At 37.5% G+C, this 26,353-nt stretch overlaps 1 protein-coding gene across 6 annotated transcripts in view; it reads right to left on the reverse strand.

Moving 5' to 3' along the window:
- RBFOX1 (RNA binding fox-1 homolog 1) overlaps nucleotides 1-26,353 on the reverse strand; it is a 1,162,992-nt gene that overhangs the window by 506,631 nt on the left and 630,008 nt on the right. For 4 of the 6 annotated variants that reach the window (XM_059484829.1, XM_059484826.1, XM_059484821.1 and 1 more), the window contains one exon: nucleotides 18,834-18,881. The exons of the other annotated variants lie outside the window; for them this stretch is intronic. In XM_059484829.1, the coding sequence (XP_059340812.1) occupies nucleotides 18,834-18,881 (48 nt within the window). The remainder of the gene's footprint in view (nucleotides 1-18,833; nucleotides 18,882-26,353) is intronic. 6 annotated transcript variants of the gene reach the window in all.

Consider the following 26,353-nt stretch of genomic DNA (forward strand, 5'->3'; position numbering starts at 1 on the left):
TAACCCATTGAATAATGAAACTGGCAGGGAATAACTCACACAAATCCCACAGTTTTCAATACACGGTGCAGACAGCTACAAATCTGCTGCTGGTGCTGGGGCCTCCTGCTTCAGAGGCTAAGCCACGTGCCTGGGAGACTTCAGAAAATGAGCAATCAGTGATGGAATGTGGCACAGTTTTGTGAGATATTGCTGCTCCCAGCGTCCTGGGGCTGCCTGCTGGAGAGCTGGGTGCCTGCTGCTCCCCACCAGGCACCAAAGTTTCATTAACCAACCCCCAGGAATTGTTCCTGACGATGCTTTTGACATTTAGCCAACATTTTTTTCATTTTTCATTACTCCAAGGAAAAACAAGAATAAAGGATCTCGTGATTCCAGACCATCATTTAAACAGACTGAACTGGTTTTATGGAAGTGTTTTTATGCAGTAATTTTTGATTTAGTATAGAATTATAATCAGCAAATAACTAAATGTATTTGTAGGCTTTGTAGTTTATAAAGGGAATCATTAGAGAACAACACTTTCCATATTTTATGCTTTATGAACTGACAACAACAAAACTGAAAACACTCTTATCCTCACCTCAGTCTTGGCTCTTATTTCCAGCATCTAGGGGGGAAAATTTTTGTAAATTATTTATTCCTACACATGTGCATTAACCTCAGTTGACAGTGTAATATGAAAACTGTATATAGTAAGCATCAAAATAATATTTTGCAGATATTTTTATTTGTCTCCAGAAATTAATCTGTTTTTCCTATTAAATATTTCTTTTAATCTTATGAAGCTTTTTCTCCCCTGGTTTTGGTTCTTTTTGTTTTTTTAATAGTAAGTGATGCTTTCTATATTGAATTGACTGGAAAAATTACAGTTAAACCATATCAACTTGGTTGTTTATAAGGGCAAAATGGATTGTGAAAACATTTTCTTTCTTCCATGCACTTAAGTATTTTGCATGTTTTATCTGGAACTATGCATGTCTCATCAATTTAGCAAACAGAGAGGGAGAAAACTCACATATTGGAAAACTTCAGAGCAAATCAGCCAAACTTTACCTTTTATTTCTTTTTTTTTTCTCTCAATGCACAGCAATCAGATAACATTTAAAAAATCTGCATACTGATAATAAATACATTTCTTTCCTCACTCAGCTCCCATAACCATCATATTCTCCACATTACAACAGGTAATTCTGCAGAGAACATTGAACCTCAGCAGTTCTAAATTACTTTTTGTTTGAAACCCTCAAAGTGTTTTGGGGGGCAGCTGTCCTGGGGACACCCAGCACCAGAATGCCCTGACAAAGGAAAACCCTTTCCATATAAACAATTCCAGAATGATGATTATAGACAGCAATGCAGCCATACAAAAACTGCCAGCCAGTCCAGAATGTTTCACAAGAAATCAGAATACAAGAATGATGGAGGAGCTCAAAACTCCTTGGAAATGTCCCTCACATTTCCTCCTGTGTGTTTGCAGCAGATGAACCACACCCCTCCTGTAGAGGGGAAATTCTGAGATGAGAACACCCAGAGAAGCATTGGGTATGCTGAATAAAACTCATGAACTCATGCCACAGGATCATCGTTAGCTTCTCTTTTCCTGCTTCCACTTGAAGCTAAGTCAGCATTTTTTGTCTGGAATAATGTGCTTGGGCAAACATTAAAAAATGTATTCTTCATTTAAAAATTCTACATATTCTGTAGGACACTGAAGGTCTTTGACTTTTCCCTTCTAAGAAAACCAATTATACTAAAAATGAGGTTTAACTTCACAGAATCTTAAAAACAAAAATCAAGGAAAAAAATGTTTTCTAAAATCACTTACAGCTTTATTGTGTAAAATAAACCAATACAGTGCTATAATTGTTCCAGAGATTATAGCCAACATCCAGATAAACCACAGTACTCTAAAGGTGGCCAAAGAGGCTCCAGTGCATGGTTAAAATATTGCACAGAAACAATAGGGCATTTCCCCCTTTTATCCCCTTTGCATTTATACTGCTTGCATTTTTCAAGATTTTCACCATCACTACATAGAAATCTAAATGCTTTTTTACCTTTTTCCTACTGTCTACAGTAGGAAAACAACAAAATGTAAAACTCTTGTACCTTTTTCTTCAGTGTACAAGAGTTAAGAGTGAGATAATAAGAAGTTTCCAAAAGAAAGATATTAAAGAAATAGTCTAAAAAACTGCATATGTAAGAATTATGGAGAGTTTTTCAGGCAACCGCACATTTCCATAAATGCACATGTATATCTAAATAAAACAAAATCTTTGAAGGATAGCTATAGGGAATTTTTTAATTACATGACCTCAGAATATCAGTAGCTTTTCATTATTATACTGAAGAGAACCTGAAACATCTAATTAAATGTCAGGATTGATTTCACATTTTCAAGTTTGAATTTACTGGATCTGCTTTACAAAAACTTCCAATAATAAAACAATAAATTAAAAAAGAAAGTAAACTGAGACAAATTATATACTGTTTTGTCAAACAAGTTATGAGTTGCTCAAAGGGATGGTATATTAACCATTTTATTAAGACTGATTTACTAGCAAGGGTTTCTGATGAAGACAACTGATATAGTCTCTATAATTAATCTGTGTCAACTCAAAGAGATTCTTATCTCCTGTAAGAAATTGGAAGAATTGATTTCCTGCCCCTCCCATGTCTCAGATGAGCCCCTGTCTCAAGAGCAGCATTGCTGGTTTGTTATTTGCTGCAAAAGAGACACCTCACCAACACATTTACCAAATGTCCAAGGCTGAACCATTAGCTTCACATTATCACACACAGGAAACAGGAAACTCAAATTAGGGAGCAGAGGCAGGAGGTTTTGTTTGAATGCAAATAATGTATAGACTGAGAATTACATTTCATACCAACAATATAATTTGTCTTCCTCAAATAAAAACAAAACCACATCACAGGGATCATTCTAAAGGAGATTTCTATGTGCCTGAATAATCACAACAGTTAAAAATAACCATTTTTATGTGCCTATATGATGAGCTGGTTTTGGAATGATAAATAAACAGAAAATTTTTGCGGCCTAATTAACGGTTCCACCTGTCCTGAGGCTTCACAGCAACAAATTGAACTTGGAGGTTACACAGGAAAAGGAACAACACAAGTCATGCACAAAAAGCCATGGAGAACAATCAGAGCTCAGAAAATCATGGAAAATCATGGAATCTAGAGTGGTTTGAGTTGGAAGAGACCTTAAAGATCGTCCAGTGTTGACATGGGCAGGGACACCTTCCACCATCCCAGGCTGCTCCAAGCCCCATCCAGCCTGGCCTGGGACATGGCCAGGGATCCAGGGGCAGCCACAGCTGCTCTGGCAGCCAGTTGGAGACCAAAGATTTTCCTAAGTAGAACAGAACAGGAATTCTTCCTCCAACAGCCAAATTCTCCATCCAAATCACCCAGCAGGTAATTAGCTCCCTCCAGGCAATGCCAGCCCTCGCACTGCACAGCCATTGCAGCCTTTTCAAAAGGAATTCAACTGTCTTAATTACTAAAATAAAAAGTGGTGAGATATTTTAGGAACCTCTTTTCACTGCCTAGCTCTTAGCATGAAATATTAAGTTAGAAGATAAGCCCCAGCAAGAAACAGTTTATTTCTTTTTCTGCGGGATAAACTCCCTGCTGTAACATTGAATCTCTGTCAGCTTGTTTATTTTTTTAAACTCACACTTCATGACAGGTAAATATTTATTACCACTGGATGACTTATTCATGTGGAAGATCTTTCAGGATTCCCAAGTACTCACTACACTAACAGAAATGCAATTAAGAATAATTTAGTTAAAAGCTGTAAAAGGTAACTCCACGGTGCAAACCTCCACTCCAAGCTCAGAAACATATTCAAAATACAACTTCCAGACAGCAAAATTTCTTATGCACTCCATCCATATTAAAATGTCATTGGATGTTGATTTCAACTTGATTAAACCCTTAACAGCTTATTGAATAATTAGAAAATATCATAAAATTGCATCATATTCCTTTGAGGAGTGCTGTTACCAAAGGGATGACACATACTAAATTTACCCTAACTTTTCAACAGATTCTTAAGTACAAATAAAAAATAAAAATCAACCAAGATTGGAGGACACAAAAGCAGTAAGTAGAAACTTTGAATAAACAAGACTACGTAACAAAGATTTTGCATTACCTACCAAAGACTTTGCATCTACCAAAGACTTTGCATTACTACTGAGTATATCAAGATCAGAAAACCCTGTAAAAGGAATATGGGGAAAAAAAACCCCACAAAAAACCACCAACCAACCAAAAAAAAAAAAACAAACTAAAAAGCCCAACATTCAAGGCAAACTTCATTACAGAATTTACAAATTCCCCTTTCCAAAGACTCTAAATGCCTGTGCATAAATAATTATAACACCAGACCTGAAAATTCTGATAAGAAGTTTAATGCCAGCAATGGCAACTCAGACTTAGAATGAGCTTCTGGGACACATAAAATTGCATTGGCAAGGGTGGGACATCAACCACTCTGTGAGACAATGCACATTATCAGAGCAGCAGGGGAACAGAAGTTACAGGGAGTAACACAGCTCAGGCAAATTCTGATTTATTACTAAAAACTCCTTCATTTTTAGTATATTATAATATAAAAATATATTGTCATTATATAATATAAATTACTGTTAAATTATTATAACTATAATAAATGTTGTAATGCTATAATAACTTTCTATTATATTGTTATATTTTATATGAATATAATGGATTTTATAATATAGTGTTTTATATTATTTATAAGTATAATATCTTTCCTTTTTTATATTTTTATATTTATTTATATTATTTTATTATAATGCTTACAGAAAAAAAGCAGTTTTTCCTTCACACAGCCATGGCACTTATTAATCTTGCCAGTCAAAAAACCCCTTTCAGCTCCCCTAGATGCTGTAAATAAATGCCTGGCTAAGTAGCCAGGTCCTGTGCTGTGCCCTGCAGGCCACACGAGTCAGGCTTTCATTGACTGGCTGGAAAAGGCAAGTTAATAGTTGTGGGTCTCTGGTTTATCCCCAGGAGTGTCACATGGCAGCTCCAGATAAAAAAATCCACTGCTAATTTCACCCTGCCTTATATAAATGTCAAGCATTGTGCAGCAGCCCACCCCTTAGGGACTCATGTGCAAATGGTTTTTGTGAACAATTCTGTAACAGCAACCTTGTTGTGGAAGCCCAAGTTGTTTGGCAATCCCACACTCAGCAATGAGGGAAAACAAATAAATAAACCCCACTATTACAGGTAATAAACCTGCTCAGATAAATATGCTTAAGCATAACAATCTTATTACAGAGCAAAGCAAATCTCAGCAAAATGAAAAGCTTTAGAAATGGTGGGGGCTGAGGTGTGCTTCTCACTTTAGTAATGTATTCACTTGTGGTTTGAACAAATTAATAGAATTGCTTTTGTGAAAGAATTTCATCATGACTATTACAAAAATAAATAACAAACTCTGTTTTTCAAAAGCATCATCCCAGAACAATTCACCTACTTATCACCAAATCCTTCAAGCTGGTTTTGTGTTATATCATTCATATCCCTGCTTTGAGAATTGGCTACCCCAGCTTCTCTTTGCTCATTATGAGCAGAAATAAATAAATAAAAAGGAAATCCTTATCAAGATACATAAATCCAGCAGTAATCCTCTCCCTCTAATAAAATAATCTAATACAAATAATGCCTAAATGACATCAAGAGTTCGGTGAGAACATAAGGAGGGAGGTGAAAGAGTAAAAGAAAAGCACCTAAGCTTCTGTCACAGCCACTTGTGACAAAAAGTGCTCTCATGTTAGGCTGAAGTGTAAAAAAATAGTGTTTAGGACTAGTTTCCATAGGCCAGCATGAAAAGTAAGCTGCATTTTGTAATGCCTTATATCAATTCAATTTCTTCGTTGCCTGGTTCTTGTTTGAGTCAAAGAGCAGCTGCTGCCACACACACAGATTTGGTGCAACATATAAACAGGGAACTGCAATTCCGACTATTCTAATGTATAGAAATTGTACATTAATGTAGAATATATATTAATATATATATTATATATATATATTAATGTATAATTTTATACATTAAAACATTAAAATAGTTAATGTATAAAAGAGATGTAGCCATTGAAATGTTTCAATTTTTACTACATACAACAAAAAGCAGTGAAGAAAAGAAGTAGAAAAAAGAAGAGTGGCCTGAAAGAAGCCATTTTTTATTAATTTTGTGCAAAGCACTCACAAAAATAGTTTTAGTGGAGTGAGGATTCACCACATTAAAGAATAATACACAGGCAGTAAAAAAATTATTTTGGTTTTGTATCAGATCTAAACAAGCCCAATAAACATCCAGAAGAGCTGCAGTGACAGTGCAATAATGGAGAACCCAGACCGTGGATTCTGCTGAGGATGAACAGGCCTTAAAATAACTTGCAGGTTATTATGAAATGAAGTCGTTGGGGGTGAGGAATAAAGCCAGCACCTATTCCATGCCAAAAAGGGACAGGAGCTCCTGGCAGGTGTGTTCTTTAGCCTGCAGTGCCATCGTCTGGCTATGGAAGTTATATCAGCATGGGGTGGGGAAATGCAGCCAGCTAAATATTTAAATGCAGGGAAAGAACAAGCCTCAGTGCTATGCACATTTGTTAAAATACCTGGTACTGAGGGGAGGTGTGGTATTTACATGGAAAAGCATTGCATGCATAAAAGAAAATGTGATTCTCAAATAAAGACAATATGAGAGCAGAACATTCAAACCAACTGACAAAAACTATGGCTAAAATGCCATGTAATATAGAATCATGCTTGCCTTGCCATTTTTTTCCTTCTTTTTCTTCTTTTAATAGAGTTAATAGTTTCAAATTTAAGTTAAACTATGTAATTTGAAAACTGTTGCTAAATAGTTTACGATTGTGGACCTCAGAGGCAAATGCACAAAGTGGTATTTCATTAATTAAGGAACTACAACAACAAACTTTGAACTAAATATCTCATAACATTTAAATCACATACATATAATCGACTCTGAGCTTCACTATGCCAGAAAAAAAAAAAAAAAAAAGAACATTTTCTTTCTCATACTGATTGTTACAGCACCCACAGCTAAGCAACTTCAGGGGCAAGCAAACCCAGCTTGAATGATGTTTTAGACAAAGCTCAAATGAAAGTAGGAGAGAAATTTTTGGTAACTAAGGACTGTTGGGATCATCAGTCTGGTGCTAAAATTCAGATAGGATAAAAAATTCCCCAGGACACGACACAAGTGGGCCTGGAAAAACTCACAATAAGCTTGGGTATGTTTCAAATACACAGGAAAGTAAGAGGCAGTAAGGTAAGAGCAGTTTGTGACATTTACATCAACTTTTTCTAAGTGACTCTGAGAGTTCCAGAGATCTTTTAATTAATTTTGAAGCAGTGTTTGGGGCGAGAGAGAATGTACAAGGAATGTTTTGGAAGACAAATTCATTAGCATGCAGAATAACTTGGTCTGGGCTCCAGTGTGACTCAATTCTCACAGTCAGTCTTCTGCATCAGATTACAACAGATCAGGTTTGAGCACACTGCCATTTGGTTTAAAGGCACAAAGTTAATAAATTCCCAATAGAGTTCAGCTTACAGAGCCTCCAAAATAAACATGGACACTGTCAGAGCTTGCACTGGTTAAAAAACTTGAAAAGCGAGCAGACTTCTGAAAATGATGACACCTTCCTTTGAAGATTCAACTTTAGGAACTAACATTAAAAGTTTTGGAACACAAAAATCTCCAAATCTCACAGCAACAACTAATATTTGCTTTTGCTCCAGCTGAGGCTGGAAGCTCTGCAAGTGAGACCACTTTATAATAATAATATAATAATCCTTTCTTTCCTCAGATGGAACTGATGCTTTTTTCCTTCATGCAGTGAGACAGAGCCTCACTGTAATCACAGCTGAAATGTAAATACAGCAACCTTACCCAGATGTCTTAATTATCTTAATGGCCATGGCCAGGAGTAAGGGAATGCCCAGAGTTACAGAGTTTTTGGAGGTTCTTCAGAGGAATTTCAATGATACAGCAATATTCCATTTAAATTCATTTGGAATTGCCAGTGACTGTAAATAAGGTCACCTGGGCTGGTTTGAAAAATGAATTTGGCACTCCCTGGAAAGCATTTTCTTCTCACAGCAAACAAAACCTGGCCAGAACTCCAGCACCTGGTGTGTGTGGGGTTATTCTGCCCAGTGAGGGAAAGCTGTGACAGCACAGACCTCCTTTAAAGAAACCAGTCTTCAGCTGAGATACAAACAGCTGTTTGGGACAGAATTTGGAATATAAATGCAGCTGGAAAACACAACCATGTGCTAATTTATGCTAGGATCAAAACTAGGCCCATGGTGGACACGAACAACTCTTGCAACTGATTAACGCAACAAGTTTTATTTCCAAGCACTTCAAAGGAATGGAAATACAGAGTCAAGGCAGATTCAGTAAAGTCCACTAGCTGGGACAACATGCTAATATAATTAAAATATCAAATCAACAAGGGCTCTGTAAGTACTGACTGTGGTATGGGTGGCAGAATACAAGATATTTTGATACACAAAACTTGGTCACTAAATTAGGGAGAACTTCATACTTCACAGAATGGAAACAATTCATATGTGTTCTTAATTAATAATGTTCTTAATCTGACACACAATTTTAAGACTTTGATACAAATGAAGCTGTACTAGAGAGACGAGTGTTACTTTTCTGCACGCTATTGAATTTTAATGCTCTCATAGATTTGATGCAATACAGATTCTAAGGGTTTTCAATTTACCTTTTGCATTTTTTTTACTTATACTGTAAAGATTCAAAATTCATTACATTTGAATAAACAGCGCATCACAGTTCTTCAAAAGCTATTCATAGAATATAACCAATACAGAAGGGCAAAGTTCTTTAGGCATTCCAACTTTTCAAAAATACCCAAATACTGTCCAAACAAATTTCATCCCAAGGTCAGCTAGAAATACTCTGAGTAATCATTTTGCATCTTCAACAGCTGTGAAAAGGCATCAAAGCCGACACAAACCCAACCCTTTTCATGCAGAAATGTGCTCTACAATTTTGGAAAAGAATGGGGGAGATATTGACTTGCAAGGCCACGAGAACCAGGCAGGATGGTCCTGACTGGATGTCACATCCCACATCTGGCATCTCAGGGGTAAAACGCAAAGCCTGATTTTCTCTGCTTGCTGCGAACCAAAGAAATACTGGAATCTGTCTAGGAAAAACACTGGAATCTGTCTAGGAGAAATACAACAGTACAGGCAGACAAGGACAAAGAAAATGCAAGCCAGCAACACAATAAAACATCAAACTTTGGGTGCAAAGGCAAAGAGTTTGAGGAGGCTCCAATAAAAGTGTCCTAACTAAGGCACAAAGAATGTTTTCCATCCAGCTGTTGTGACAGCACCTCAGATGGTATAATAAGATTTTACACTTCCCTGCAAATTTTGTCTTGCATTACCCATTAGCCAATTACCAGCAAAAGGCCACAGCAAGCCAAAGTTTTCAGAAACACAAACAAATCTGCTGAAACAGATGTTCCCGGCTGGATTTCAGACAATTCACACATGGAACAAACCTGCTCTGTTCCTTACACTTCAACTTTTATCAAGTATTGGAAGTGAAAGAGGGTAACAGAGATCATATTTTTTTTTAAATGGCTTTGTTTGGAAGTCAAAATGTTTGCTCCTTACATGATATGAATATTGCCATTATCCAGGAAAAAAACCTAAATTATCTGTCTTTTGTATATAAGCCTGCTGATAAGGAGGGATAAAATGAAGAATAAAAGAAACCTTACTTTAGACTTTGAATATCAGCATTCTTTTTTGAACATTTATACTCAATTTTTTTTCAGAAATATTCTCTGATCTTTTAAACAACAGTTGTGAGACAGCAAGTATGACATAGTGGGACATGCCTGCACACCAACCCTTTCAATATTGTCCTTTTTTAGTACTGAGGAGATGAGATAAACGGCAGAACCCCTGGATTTTCCTGACCTTGATCAAGAAGAACAAATTTTTAGCTGAAGTGTGCAACACTGCCATGATTACATCAATCTAATCTGGAAAGCACATGGTTTATATATAAACCATGGTCTCTGCCTCATCCATCACACTGAAAGACAATAAAACATATTTCTGTTTGAAAAATCTGAAGGAAAAAAAATCCATTAACCCTTATTTTACTCCTTACATAAGAATCCCCAACCATGTTTCAAAGACTACAGAAAGATGCATACATATTCAGGTTTCTAAATATGGATACATATAAATTTAAATGTAAATGCTCTTACAATAACAGACATTGTAAGAGAAAAATATACTCTGCATCATTGCTGAAGAAATCAGTTCGGAAATAATGGAATTAGGAAATTTTGATCAAACTGCCCAACCACCACCATAAAAAGCCATCTATTGCTGCAGAGAAAAGATTTACCTGGCAAGGGATCCAATACAACTAAAAAAAACAAACTGGAATCAGTGAGAAATGAATTGGATTGCTGGACAGAAGCATATTCTTGCACATGTTCAAGCTACTGGGAAAGTAACAGAGCCAGCAGGTACAAAAAAACCCTTCCAAATGTCTGCTTACCCTTTCCTGATCCAATCACAGCCATGCTGTTAATCAGGCTGGATTACAGCCCAGATATTAATTTGGCAAACAAAACAATCATCTGAATCAGTCTGTCCCCTTCAGACATGCTGAAAACAATCTGCCACGGATAATCCTGCCATGCATGTGCCATTTGTGCTGAGATGAGATCTCTGCACTCACACACAAATGCCAGAAGGATTCTCTATCCATTCACAGTGTGGAAACGTGTCCTGTAATGCCCAGCAATGTGCACAGTCAAGGGAGGCAGCTCAAGGAGTTGTGGACTCCTTTGGACTAAAAACGAATAAATCCTGCAGATGAACTGGTGCTGTGCTGGCTCATCAAAGCATCGCTGAGCAGAGGAGCCCTGTGCTGCTGCTGGGATCCCTTCAGCTTCCTCTGCACCTCCTGGGCTTTGGGTTTGGTTACAGCTTTTTGTCTTTTAACCTAACAAACTATCTCAGCTCATGAATCCTCTCTCTTTTACCTTTCCTGTGTCTCTCCAACCCCAGTGTCAGGTGGATGGGTGTACCAGCTGCTGCCTCAGCCAGCTCCTCAGTGAGTCCAGCCCTGTGGGTGACATTGTGTCCCTCCTCCTGCACTGTGACAGCGCTGTTAAACATAAGCAATACTTCTCTTGGAATCGCTGTTTGCAGAGAGCCTCAATGCACAAAAAGAATTCCCAACACAAGCCTACTCCTGGACAGCACCTGGATACCAACAAGGGGTTAACCAAGAGGAGGAATCACAGAGCTCCAGCCCCTGGAGCCAAACATTTCTGTGTAGGGAGCAGGAATGAACCTGTGCAACAGATACAGAACTGAGCCCACGTGCACAGACGGTCAGTGCACAACCTCTGCTCCCATCCATAGTTATGCTGAAGACATGGAGCAGAAGAAACAAATGAGAATTTTTAATACCTAATATTCTTAACTATTTCCACAAGAATTTATTCTTATTCTCATTTTTTTTTTAATTCTGGTTATAAGGAGAACAAATGCAAAGATATAAGCATTGAATGAGATTTTCAATATAAAAATTTAAACTGTCCATAGATAAACAGCATTCAATACAGAAAGAATGTTATTTATCTCTCTCCATTTTATGATTCAGAGCAGTGGCCTGCACTGAGTTGTTCTCACAAATCTCAAGTGCCATTTCCAAGTTTGCTCTACAATAGTTTCAGTGAAAAAGTACACAGGACTACACAACATTTACACCACACAGAAGCAGCCTGAGGTCAGAGCATTTGTCTGTGTTAAATCAAGACAGAGCAACTCCAACCTCTTCTATAGCAGCACATTGGCAAGCTTGTCTCAACAGGAGCTCTACTACAAGGACCCTGAATAAATCATAAAAGAACTCACATTTCCATTCCTTTTTTCTGGAGAAATACATAATCTCTGATTTCTAACTCACCAATAGAGCTCTTTAAGGATAGCTTAGGAAAACAAATCTGTCAATGGGTATTTTCCTTACTGAGAGGAAAATTAAAACGTAGGAACAAAATATTTCCATACCCAAGCACAGGTTGGCAGTAAGTTAAATGAAAGAAAAGGCCCCAGCCTGAGTCTCTTCTGTCTGTACAGAGATAATTTTTCTCACATCAGTCTAAGCCCTCCCTTGTCTTTCAGTGCTCTTTAGACCAGGTCCAAAAACCCTGTGACCACAAAAATATCTGCAAATAAGTTGGGTCATAGGTACGTGTTTTCAGGTCAGTCCTTCTTTATCAAATCTCCTATAAATAAAGATAAAATCTTTATTTTATAAAGTGAGGAGAAAAAGAGAAGGAAACGTCAAGTGGGCAATGACTTGTCTCTAAAGCATCAATGATAATGAAACTCTCTGGCACATGTAAATCCTATAAAACCCCACACTGAGGAGCCTGGGTTATGAACAGCTGGCACCACCCAAAACCTTTCAAAAGGAACTATTCCATCACAGCAGCAGAAACTGCTGTCTGCCATTGCTGTGAAGTTTTATTGGTTCACAAACACAGACAAGATGCAAGACATGTTCCCATTCACAGCGTACTAATATTTACAGAAATGTGGGGTTTTCTCTTTTTTATATAACTTCAAAAGCCAACTCCTCTCTACTTTTATACCTGTTGAAAACTTAATGGCCAAATGTAAACAAAATTTCAGCCATGCTGGAGTCTCCCACAAATTATTTTTCAGTTAATCTTGATAGATAATTAGCATCAACTCAGACTTGAGTTACCCCTTTCCGCTCCGCTTCTTCTCCCCTGAATCTCAATATTTTAACTTTCCATTTAGCCAAGTGTTAAAGCAAACAGTTTCTGTCTTCTGCCTTCCCCCCTTGTCCCCAAGTAAAACATAATTCCTTGTATGCAATGCAGGTACAGTACATATGAATATATGCCAAACTAACTTGTGCATGCATTTACTTCAGTGCTAATAAAATATTTTTTTCATGCATATAAAAGAATGTTCTTTCTAGCTCGGTGAGCTTTTTAAGAGTTATTAGCAGGAATGTGTCATATACCTAATGAAATGTATTTCAAGGTAGAACAGATTCAAAAAGAAAAGTAAAAGAAAGTCTGAGAACTAAGCCTGTAGACAATCACAGAATTATAATTTTGAGATTTATCAAAATATCTTCAAGACGAAGATATGAAAAAAAAATCTCCCAATAAAAATGTAATTTATTTGCAGCAGCAACCATGTTTATACACATTAATGCAGGGATAGGAGATGTGATGGCTCAAGGTGGAACACATTGGGCAAAAACCACACTGTAGCGAAAGCTTTTTTTAGCCCTGTGCCTTAGCAGGTATTGCAGCCCAGCAAATCCACTATCCATGTCCCTTCTGTGTATTCAGCATATGTAAAAGTCATGCAGCAGAACACGCTGACACTTCAGTGGGAGGTCAAATTATTGTTTTGGCACTTCTGTCACGCCTGTCACTTCAATTCCACTTTATCAAATTACAGATTGCTAGATAGAGTTGGATTAAGGGGAAAGACAGACACACACACACAGAGGAGCAACTGTCACCACTTCAGTTGTGAAATCCCATAATTGCATGTCAGTGACAGCGAGAACAAGAGAGCAGTAATAGGGCTGACATTATGAGCATTCAAATACCAGAAAACTTTGCAGCAAGACTTTGCACTCTGTCAAGCCACATGCCAGGAAATGGACTGGATTTCTGAGCAATTCCTCACATTAGAATTGCCAATATTTATTAGGCTGGCTAATAAATAATGCAGTGTCTTAAGCTGCAGGGCAACTTTCAGCTCCCTGTTTCCCCAGAAGTGTTGCTTTTATTTGAAAAGAACACAAAACTAAGACAAAGGAGGAAAAAAAAAATCCTTTGATTTAAAAATATTGCTAAAAGTAGTATTAATAGCAATAAATAATGTAGATTGTGGGTTTGATTCAGTTTTCTGAGTTTAAGGATCCCGGGAGAGCAACAGATCTTGATTTCAAGATCTATATGTAGATAGATCCATATATATATATATATATATATATACATATATATATAATTGTGAAGGAAGCAGCCTTGGATTTCAAGTAACTTTTCTGGTAAAAAAACAAACAAACACACATCCCTTAGATAACTTCACCCTTTTGTGGAAGTTGTTGGAACTCTGCACTGAGGAAGGCATCACATAAATCTGACTTACATGAGCTGAGGTGTCAGGGGAAACATCTGCTGTGCTGTGACAGGAGGATGCTATTCCTGGAACAGCTCATTATTCCCCCTCTGGGTTGCTCCCCTGCTTCCTCAGTTCTGTGGTCAACCCTCTCCACTTGGTTGTGTTCCTGTCCTGCAATGGTTCAGCAACACCTGGCACGGTTTGTGCACCAGGGAAAGAGGCAGGGGAATCAGGAACCATTTGTTCACTCTGTCAGAGGGGCCATTAGCATTCAAAACTTCCTTAGATTCCTCCAAATCTAAACCCAAATATAATTTAGATACTCCCCTACCAACCCATTGGAGTCTATGATCTTCCCTCACAACAACAACAAAAAAAAATTCTTTCAATGGGAGTGAAAATGCATCTCAATAATACACATAATTATGCACAATGATTGCACAATGCCTTCACAAGGGAATAACAATGACATTTATTCCTATTCACTGCTAAAGAGCCCCTAAACAGCAGGAAAAGGGACTACCATGAAGGAAAACAGTACAGTAACAAATCCACATCTATGATTCCAGGAGCTGACTTAGTCCCTCCGTGGTGCTCCTCACTTTTTGATACCTTATTAATTCCCTTCTACAGTAATCTGAGGATCAGAGAAATTGGATAAACTTTTTCTCCTAAAAAAACCCCAAAAACATTCCCTTAAACTTCCAGAAAAAAACATCTTTATATGATCGCTATGAATTAACTAAAAAAAACCCCATAACAGCCTGCAAGAAGCCATTGAATAGACAAACCAAAATATATTTGTAATGCTTCTCTTTTTCTCCTCATTTTGCCTCAGACACACTTTATAACCTTACCTACATCTGCCCTTCATCCATTTCTCCATATGCAACTCAAACCATAGAACTGTAAGTACTTTCCTCATAGGTGTTTTTAATTTGAGATCCACTGACAGAAGGTACTAAAGGGGAAAAAAAATGAAATATTTTGCACAGCAGGCAGAGAAAAGGAAAGGCAATACTGCCTCCCCCATACCCCACAGCAGGTAATAGGGAGTTAGGAACATTATGGCACTCCAGGGAACCTTCCTGACCCATCAGGTTATTGCCCTGATGCTCTGCCATAAACTCTGCTGCTCTCATAAAGCCTCTGCACTCCCAGCTCTGAAGTGGGACATTTTCAAGTCAAGATGCATCTCAAAAATATTCTCTCCATCAGCCACTTCCTTCTCCAGAAGGGAAAATGCAGCAGAACATCCTGAGTGACCTTGAGCCCCCTGCTAATGGTGCTGAGCTGCTGCTGAATGGGGCATTTGCAACAGGAGAACAGCACTGCACATCACAGCCAGCACAGCCCCATCAGGGGCAGAATAAACTGAAATAAAACACAGATGGAACAGCCAGAGCTGAAGGATAAAACATTCCCAGCATGGTGAAAACAAGCTGAGACAAAATTATCCAGCACAGAAAGGTCACTGTAAGTTAACTTCCAGCTTGCAGTGTCAGGTGGAAATGTCACACAAAGGATGTCAGGGGATGTAACTTCAGATCAGAGTTTTGGTTTCACAGCTTTGCCATGAATTAATCTGATGATATGACAATTGCAGAGTAAAATGTCCTTTGTGCTCTATTCAGATCTCAAAGACAGAGCAGGACTGGGAGAAATCTTATTTACAGTTTCTTTTTCTACTTATATTTTTGGAGATGACTGTTTGAAGCAAGTCCCATATAAACACATTGTAAAAAAAGGATTACTGCTCAGACCAAGTAAAGATATGAACTGAGATTAAATAAAAAAAATAAAGAAGAGTTATAAAATATAATTTCATAAAAAACAAGGTAGGTTTTTTAGGTAATGGGAGATGATGGTGCTGTGTAAGGGCAGCACCAACAAAACGGCTGCACGCATTAGAAGCCTTCTAGAGACAGACAGTGGTGTGGTTATATCAAATGGAAGCATTTCAAAGGAATAGTCTCCCTCCTGGCAAAATGGCCAATATCCTTATTAATTGCCTTCCACCAGACCCATTTTGTTTGTGCCCAACACACAGAGTTATATCAGAAAACATGGGCAAAAGGAAAAACAACCTGACCATCTGCCATCAGCCTTGCAATAGCACAACATCACACAGGCCTTGGAATCATGGCTCAAATTCCCAAACATCACATGGCTAGCTGCAGATATCCATGGATTTTGTACAAAAATCACACATGGCATGTTTTTAACAGGATTTTTCCAGTGACAATTTAAGGGTCACTTTTCTACATTTGTTTCTTGGAGAAGCAAAGCTCAGATCACACGAGTCATTTAACATCCAATATTGTGATGTTCAGAATGGTGGTGGGACATCAAAACAAGAAAGCTTGGGAGTGTCAAATGCAGAAAAAAAAAATCATTAAGTAGGAAATGAGTTGTACATGCACTTATGGGTCTTCTGCAGGGAAAGGTAAAGGCAATTAAGTAATTCATAATTATCCAGACCAGAGAGAGCAGACTGTGCATTGCTTGTCACCTGGTATTCTCAAACTTGGGAGTTTTTAGCCTTGCGGGAAATAAATAAAAATCTTAAATGGAAAGGTCAGTTGAAGACAATGAAAGGAGAGGCAGATCACCGTGATGAAGTGGTTACGATAATTAACTGCTATTTTGGAATTTAAAGAATAATAGATTTCAAAATAATAAGTACAGTTATTAAATTTGAGTTTGCCTGCAGGCAATGCTTTAGTCATGGTTACATAAATTTCTACTTCAGAAGTTAAAGATTAGAAAACTTCAGAAAAAAAGGAACACAAGAAAAGGCACCTTGCCGGTTTGTATTTTGTGGTTAAATGGGAAAATTTCCCATTAATTACTAATGATATAGTTCATTAGTAGTATATTCCATTATGGAAGTGCAAATTATTAGACACTAATGATGCATGCCCTAATTGCAGTAGTTAGTCTTGATTCTAAGTTCAGTGAAATAAAAATATTTATTTACAATATTTCAGGTTTATGAATTATGTTACGTTCTTAATTGATGCTTTCAACAAACATGAAACAATTCATTAGTATTAACCAAGACTGATGGATCTGTGTTTGATGATCACTGGTAGCTCCCTCCCTGGACTGGAAAGAACAACTGCCTCTTAAACTTGGTGGAAGCTTCAATTTTGGGATCAAACACAGAGAAAAGATGAAACAGATTGTGCAACAAGGGGTGTTGATCACATTCCTGCTCTTTCAAAATAAAATGCTCAAACAAAATAACAAAAGGAAGAAAAAAAAAATCCAGGGGTTTTCTAGACAATCCTTTCTGCTAATTGCAATCTCTGGATATCCTGAGTCACTGAAGGTGGAAACCAGCCCAGCTCAGAGCAGTCCCTTTAAACCACAAGAGAAGTGCTCAGACACACATCTCACATCTCCTGAAATTCCTCCTGAGGTACAAACCATGCATCATAGACCAGGAAAAAACCCACAGATTCAATAGGCTGGGCTCTGCTAGATTGAAGTTGCAATACAAGGAAGAAGAAATACAACAGCTGAATAAATTATCAGGCTCCTGACACGTTTTCCCATAATTCACATTACAGAAAGAACTTCTGGCTTGGGCAGTTTTAATAGTTGCTAAACACTAAAAAAAGTCAAAACTTGGGATTTAGAAGTAAGGCCCCAGCCTGGATTTTAGCACAAGTTACAGCAACATGAACCTAAATGGAAGCACCTGGAGAGTTTGATGCAAGCTGATGCTCAGAACCTGCAGCCTCAGTGGGACAGAGTGAGTACCAGCTGGACTTTAAATCACATGTCATGTGCTCAAAACTTCGACAAATTCAGTTACTATTCCACACAGAAATACCCTGCACAGATCCAGATTTTCAAATTTCAGTAGCAACAGATTTTCAAGCAAAACACATTTCCCTCTTGAAAATTGCATTGATTTATTTCTGACAATTACACATATTTTTTTTAAGCTGAAGGTTTCTTTGTGCAGCCTTTGTTCCTTAGTTAGTTTTTACCATGAGTAAGGTGAAGAACACAACTGAAAACATATTTGTATCTGGTTTATATTTGTTCACAGAAAATAAAACTGGAAACATTTGTTTTAATCAACCCCTTAAAGGAAAAAAAAAAAAGGTTTCACAGATACTACTTATAAAGCAAGAAAAAGCAATTATCTTGCTGTGTTACAAATATTTAACATGGTATGCCAACTTTATCATAACAGACTCACAATAACTTTGTTAACAATGTAAATTAAGAATAGGAAGTGCAACTGCCTTGTAAACTTTTTTTGAAGCACAAAGAGATTAGTACTATAATTCACTTCTGCTTCTTCTAAAACAGTTATTCAAATTTTTAACAAGTATATTCAAAAGAGTAAGACTGATTTCTCCCCATTGAAGTTAAAATACAGCATGAACATTTACACATCTTAAGAACCATAAAATAATTTCACATGGTTTAATAAAAAAAAAAACCCTGAACAACAACCAGAGAAAATCCCAGCCACTAGAGCTGCCTGAAAAATCACATTAAAACAAGGCACTTACTTTTCTGTCCTCAGTTTCTACACCAGAACTGCACTCTGCTTTAGTGTCCTGCAAGCACAAACAGAGAAGCCCATGTCACAAACACATTGAGCAGCACTGGGGAGTAACTCAGCTTGAAGAACTGTTTTTTTTGTACAGAGTTATTAAATATCCAATGTCTGGTATTGTGCCTTTAGGTGAAGCTCATTAAACTTTACTACAGGCATAAATTTAAAGACAGGATTGAAAAAACACACAAAAATAAATACAAACACCCCAAACCTATTTCAATATAGCGTAGCCAGCTCTCAGGAGAAAATATCAATTGTTAGTATACATTTTCTTATTTGCTTCTATCTTGAGGAAAATATATTTCTTGCTCACTTTTTTGAAAGAAATATAAAGGTAAGCTAAAGAGGAAATCTGCTCAAGCTTCTATCTGTTATTCAATGCTAGCTAGGAGTTGATAGAGATTTGTGTCTGAATCTCATTGCAATGTGCAAGAATAGCAAAGCCTCTGTTTATGATAAACATGTCAATGTGTGTGTGCACAGACTGGTACACTTGTGGATATCTTGGATGTTTTCTTCAGGGGTGAAACAAATGATCTCAAACCTAAGGACACCCAACACATGATCCTTTTATTCCTAAAGTATTTTGACACATTGAACCTATGGATTTTTGTGCTGAAGACCTGCAGGGATAATTGTCATCACAAAAATTACACTCCAAAAGGCATTTATTGCTTCAGTCACCCTTTTTATAGCAAGTTACTAGTGGAAACTGAGTAAGCAAAACATAATTCAAGTCACTAAACCCTTGTAGATAAGTGTCCTACTAATTTTCTTCTCAAATTTTCTTTTCTAGTGAGGATATTCTTGGAAGCAAATTTTGCTTAACTATTGCAGCTTTAGAGATTTCTATTGGGAAAAGAATAACATATGGCTCAGGGACAATTTTTTGGGAAAAGTACTTCCCTATCCTCTCACCAAAGCTGGAACTACTTTAAGAAGATTTCAAATTATTGGTGAGTTACTTGCACTCATAAATTCAAATGCTGATAGCAAATAGCAGCTCATATTAAAAATGAAAATGAATGTAAAATAAAGAATTTACATTTCTTCTACAGCATGTCTATTCATCTTAAATGAAGGACTGGTTTTACTTCAAAGCCAAAGACTCTCTACCTAAACCTATGAAAGTTCTCAAAAAATTAAATAATTCAACCAAGTAAGATAAAGCAAGGTTTCCTGGAAAAAATACTTTAATTCACAGCAAATTATACTAAAGATGGTTTCATAAGGCATATCAAGTTGTATCACTTCTTAGGAAGCAAAAAAACACTTGTTCTTCTAACCAGTCTAATACATGAATCAGCACCTCTAATACTCTTTATATTCCATCACTTTTCATGGGGAGCCAGATTGCAGTTTGGGGAATAAAAGACTCAAAAATTTTCTTTCAAGTGTTTCTTACTGGCAGCCAGACAGTCTTTCCCCACATCTCCCACATGGAGGAGAAGGAAATTTTCTCTCTGACTACAGGCTCACTTCCTGAGCCTGTTTGGATATTCACACCTGCTTCATTTTGGGGAGGGGAAAAAAGCTCAGCTTTTCAAAAGCCTTCTCCCTCAGGGAAAAGAATTCAAACTCTATTAGCACCAGTGGTCTTTATGTCCTAGCTGTGCCCTAAGTCACCTTTTGGAAAGAGGGTAATGTTCTTTAACATATTTCTTGGTTAATCAAAAATGAATCATCTCTTTCCATATCACCAAGGACACGAGTGGCTGTGTCTCACACACTGACCTAAATTAACTGAAAGCAGAATAAAGCAGCTCCTCTCAGACTGTAGTCATAGCTAATACAGGCTCTCAGCATGATGGATATACCTGAAGACCCAACAGCACTCTGGTTCTGCCTGCTGCCCATGGAACAGTGAATTTTGCTATTTTACCACTCTCCTTTCCCATTGAAAGCAAATTGTAAGAGGCCCAAGTTCACAAGCATTCATTACTCAATTAAAAATGCAGTTTTACCTGGATGAAGCAAAACGCAGCTTCCTCCCAGCTCAGCTTATGTGGTGTGGCTGTCTGGAGCAGCAAAGAGAGGCAGCAGAGCAGCCTCAGCCCCTAAAAGGTGGGGCCAGCCCAGCTGAGCCTGCTCTGCTCAATCAGGAGTTAATGAGATAACGAGATACACCTGGAGCTGGGACAGCACCTGGAACCCAGACCCCAAATGGAAATGAGACCTCAAATGGAGCCCAGACCTCACCTGGAACCCCGACCTCAAATGGAACCAAGATCAGTCCCAGGAAAAGATTCAGGCTGAATGGCAAATTTCAGCATTTCTGCTCAGTGTTTTATCCCTGAAAATTAAACAAGCATTTCTTCCCTTAGAGTTTGGCTATCTATCTAAAGATATGGAAACTGAACCTTTACAAATTAACCACTGCATCTTCAGCAATGAAAGCCACATCTGCATGGGTTCAGTCTCACTGCAAGAACGTGTTATCTTTGAAATTATACAGTCAGATTTAAAAGAAATAGCTGTATGTTTTCAAGGCTAAACACCTGGGTTCAGACTTCTGCACAAGGGCAAGCTAAAAACCAGTTAATTTTCTGAAGGAATTAATGTTGTAATTCTTTAAACCAATGAGGCTACTGACTTAATCAAGTCTATGTTTAAATATAAATATTTGAGTATATGTCTACATCCTAGATATACTTCTTTTAAAGAAAAAATGTACACAGAACTTAAGCTTTAAAAATCATCAAAATGAATCATCTGTCAATCTCAGAGCAAGAAGGGAAGAAATGAAAATGTTCCTCTCTGGGAGACATCTGTGCTACTTTCTCTAAGTGCAAAATGACAAAGTGCTGTCACTTCCTATGTGTATTGCAAACTTCCCTGCTCTATGAATTATTTGAGATGGAGAAGCACCATTGCTGAAAAGAAATTGTAAAAGCCTAGAGATCTGAACAATGGATCGGGCACCTTCTTTAATGTTGTTACATCACCAAAAAAAAAAAAGTAAAAACTCAGAAAATATGGATTTTTTAAAGATTATTTTAGGTATTTTATATAATGATAGAAAGCCTCACAGAATGGAAGCATTCTATGGAAGTTTCATGGAAAAGATAGACTTAAATAGAAAATCCTCTCATCCAGTTGAGTTTAAAACCAACACAATTCCTTTTCTCTCTAGGTGTCACTGCATAACAGCCAGTTAAATAAAATAATTTAAAACATATTAAGAGCTCTATGTTTATATAAAGTTTCTTTTTGATCTGTTTTGTTTGGTGACAGCAACAGGGAAACAAAGCAAGGTTTTCTGCAGGACTTTGGGGCAATGCAGAACAAGAACAAATTTAAGAGCTGGGATTTTTCAAGTTTAACACATTGGGGAACAAATCTACCACTTCATCAACAGTTGTATAAAAATTTTATTGAACAAATCTACCACCTTCATTAACAGTAATAGAAAGATGTTACTGAATAAATCTACCACCTTCATCGACAGTAGCACTACAAAAATGTTACTGAAAAGAGGGAAGTGAAAGCTCTAGAAAGCAAAAGTAATTATTGATAGTAACATGGCCCTGAATGAGATTTTGGCTTTAGGATGCAGCAGAAACGTGCATACCCTTACTTTACATAGTTTCTGTAATTCTGTGTTTAATTTCACTCCTGCAATTGCATTCAGGAGCAGAGAAATCACTACCCTGAAGCATCCTTTGGTCCTACTAACACCCCACACGCTGAGCTTTATCACACACTGCAGTTTGCTCCCTCCCTGCCATCCCAACCCCAATCCCTTCCCCTGCTGCCACAGGCTGCCAGAAACCTCCCAAACAGCCACAAGAAAGCAGAAACTTTGGGAAAATGGTCAGAATTCCCAACATGTTTCCTTTCCTCATGTGAGCACCGGGCACAGGGACAGGCAAACAGAGTTGCTGTGCCCGCACTGCCCTCCCAGAGCCCAGGGGAGGAAGGATGAGCCCGTGCCGCTCCCCCAGCCCAGCGTTCCCCCGCTGCCTCCTTCTGTAATATCAAGGATGAGCAGTAGGTGGAAGCAAATAACCTTGTAAAATCCTGTTCAGCCTCCCGCGAAAGATAAACTGATTGCTGGTCAGGTGTTTTACACGTATCCTCGGCCTCCCAACAAATAATGTTTTTTTCTTCACAATGCTGGCTTCCAGTTTAATGAAACAGCCAGTAGCTTAAAGGTGGTTTGCATCTTTTGAAGCTTCTTTTATTTTTTTTTTTAATTTTTTTTTTTTTAATTTGTATAGCTGAAATGGACTCCTTTTAATGACTAAAGCATTTAAAAAAATAACATGACCTTACACAAAATAAATAAATAAATAAATAAATAAATATATATATAAATTATATATTTAATTATATATATGCATATATATTTTATAATGTATATATAAATACAATTTTATGAATATATATAATTAAGTATAGATGTTTAATATATATTAATATATGTGTATATATATAATTATATACATAAGTATATATATACACATATATAATTATATATATATACATATACATATAATTAAAAAGTACACTGACAAATTCCAGGTCATTGATTCTTCTGAATATTCTTATTGACTGCTAAATATCTCAAACCCCTGAATTATTGAGGAAAATACTTAATGTGTTTCTCTATCCATTAGCTATTATGTTTCATTATTGCTGCTAACAAACAGGCTGCCAGCAGAAGAATTCATTTGAATTTCATATTAGTTCTATTTCATCCATCCCAGAGAACAAATTAACCACACAGTAATACTTATTGAAGAAGAAAATAAATGAAAAATGAAACTTTAGAATGTGACATTCAAGTCTTCACTAAGTTTGTCCCCAGCAAGTCAGGCAGAAGCCTCATCAAATTAACAAACCAATTCAAGGATTTGAATGGCTTCAACAATTGCAATGTCAAAGATGTAGGAGAGGAGCTTTATTTTGAAAGAAATAGCTTCATCTCTATTTACTAACATTTATGGACCAAGAGGTTTGTGTGTAAAAGCTCAAACCAGGAGAACATTGGGCCACCTGCACCTATTTCTGATGGCTCAGGGCAGCCTTGGGGCACTTTGAGTGAAATAGGAAACAACCCATGTGAGCACAAATTTAAAATCAAATTCTCCAGGTTTTAGGAAGCTTTATTCTCTTGTTTCTAGATAAAAGTAGACTGTAAGAGGAAGGTTTGCAAGACTAAGAAACTTAACTGACAAATTTTATAATAAAGAAATGACTGCTTACAAAAATGCTGCTGCATTTTTAATAGAGATTTGAAAGTACTGGTGTGTGTGTGCCCTCCCACACAGCCACCCACAACACTGCTGTGCCAGTGAGCACCCAGCTCTGATTTCTGCTGCTTTCTGGTGCTTTTTCTGCTTTCTGACTTCTGCTTACTGCTTTCTTCTGCTTTCTCCTTTCTTCTGCTTCCAGCCCATTGCTCATGCTGATTTTCAATGCTATCAAGAGGTAATTTTTATTCCACACCCCCCCCCCCCAAGGAAATATTTGACTATTTCCTAATTAAAGACTTGAGGGAACAGGTACTGCTGCTGCTGCTGGAGCTTTATGGACTGGAGTACATAAAAGATTCCCACTCCTCTTTCTTTCCCTTCTCTCACCTTCAGGAGTCCCTTGTCCTTTCCCTAATGCTCTCCAAACACTCAGGGATGCACAGCCACGTCTGCCCAGCACAGAACCCTCCAGCCTCACACTCCCTTCCTCTCTCCAAACAGATGTTCCATTAGCCCAGCCATGCAAAGGTGCCCGAGGGTAAAACCTCCACCTTTCTCCTCAGATGTCCCAAAACCACACATAAAATAGGCAGCGTTTGAAGAAGATACAGATGTAATTCTAAGATGTGAATCAGTCATGTAGCAGTATCAAGCTGTAAATATTGGTTTTTGAAGCCTAGATCAGGTTAAGACTTAATTTTGGGCTAATAAATGCTTCATTTTCAAAGCTGGCGACAGAAACTGCTATTTGGTGAAGCTGTCAGTTTAGACAGTACATTTGAGATTCCTAAATGCAACATCATGTAAACCTACAGGTCAAATCTAAAATTATTTTTCTATATGTCTCTCTCCTTTCAAGGCTGAAAATACACAGGAATTGCCAGAACTGTAAATTTTAACAGTTTCAAACTGTTAAAAATCTATTTCTAAACTATATTTTATTTATCTAATAAAATTGCCTTAGGTGTCAGGTAGACCAGCAGCCACCTAAATAGTCAAGTTTGAAATCACTCACATCTAGGTGGTCAATAGATATTCCTGATAAATAGATATTCCTGATAAATCCAAGGAGCTGAGAAAGCTGCTGGTGTGATTTCAGCATGGCCACACACTGTGTGAGCTGGCTGAGGTGACAACTGGCAATATATACCCAGAGTACAGATGTAACTTTGAGGGAAAGAAACCTAATTTAACAGCTTATGTTTTCAAATTAACAACAGCACAAGGGCACAGCACAATTCCTGAAGGAATCTATATTTTTTTTTCAGTCAGGTTTCCTAAATGAAACAAGCACATAAAAATTGCTTCATACCACAGACACCTCAAAACCTTTAGAATATCTTTACTAAATTTTGCCGTATTTGACGGAGAAATAAACAGAAGCTCAAAGATATTCCTGTATTTTTTGTAAATGAATGCCTGAGGAAAAGACAGAGCATCACTTGCAAAGCCATGCCCTAGTCCAGCTGATCCAAGACCCCAAGGAGAGGTGGGGATGCTGAGAGGAGCAGGATTCACTCTGTGAAATGAAGATGCTGAAGTGGCTGCCAGTGTTTACAGAGACACAACTGTGTGGGCACAGGATACAAATCAATAGCAAAAATACTTCACTTAGGTCCAATTTTCACAGAATCAGTTCCTTCAAAACTGAAGAGGGTTCTTGTTGAACTTTTAAATGGAGTTCACTCATTTTGGGCTATGTAGTGATAAAAAGTATAACTTTTAAATCAAATAGTGGTTTTTCAAGCATACAGAGGGACAGGACAGGAATTGATTAATGACAGAAGATGTGTGATGACTGTAGAAGTGCCTTTGAAAATTAGGGCTCTGTAAAGGTCTGTTTTCTCTTTGATATTACACTACACTTTTGACTATCACAAGTCGAGTTTCATGCTTTTATTATGTTGCTTTTATTATGTTTTCACAAAATATGGCTGTTTCTGTGCAGCAGAACAGTTGCACTCCCAAAAAGCTGGCTATATATTTACTATGCTTTCTTGAGTTGAAAAGTGAAGCAGAATTTCATATTGGTCTCAAGACTTCCCTTAATAAACAACCCACAAACTTTCTCACTTCTGCCTCACTGAGGGGGAGTGAGTGGGGTTGTGCTGCCTACTGGGGTTAACCCACAGCCATCAGAAACTTTAAATGGTTCAGTTCCTACCTATTCTCAAAAGTCATAAGTAGTCAGGCCACAAATTATCAGTGCTTCAAACGCTGGAAATGATTTCAGCCTCCTGGCCCAGTGCTTTGTCGTGCCACTAATAAGAAT

Source organism: Ammospiza nelsoni, chromosome 17 (genome assembly GCF_027579445.1).
Source record: "Ammospiza nelsoni isolate bAmmNel1 chromosome 17, bAmmNel1.pri, whole genome shotgun sequence".
Lineage (NCBI taxonomy): Eukaryota > Metazoa > Chordata > Aves > Passeriformes > Passerellidae > Ammospiza > Ammospiza nelsoni.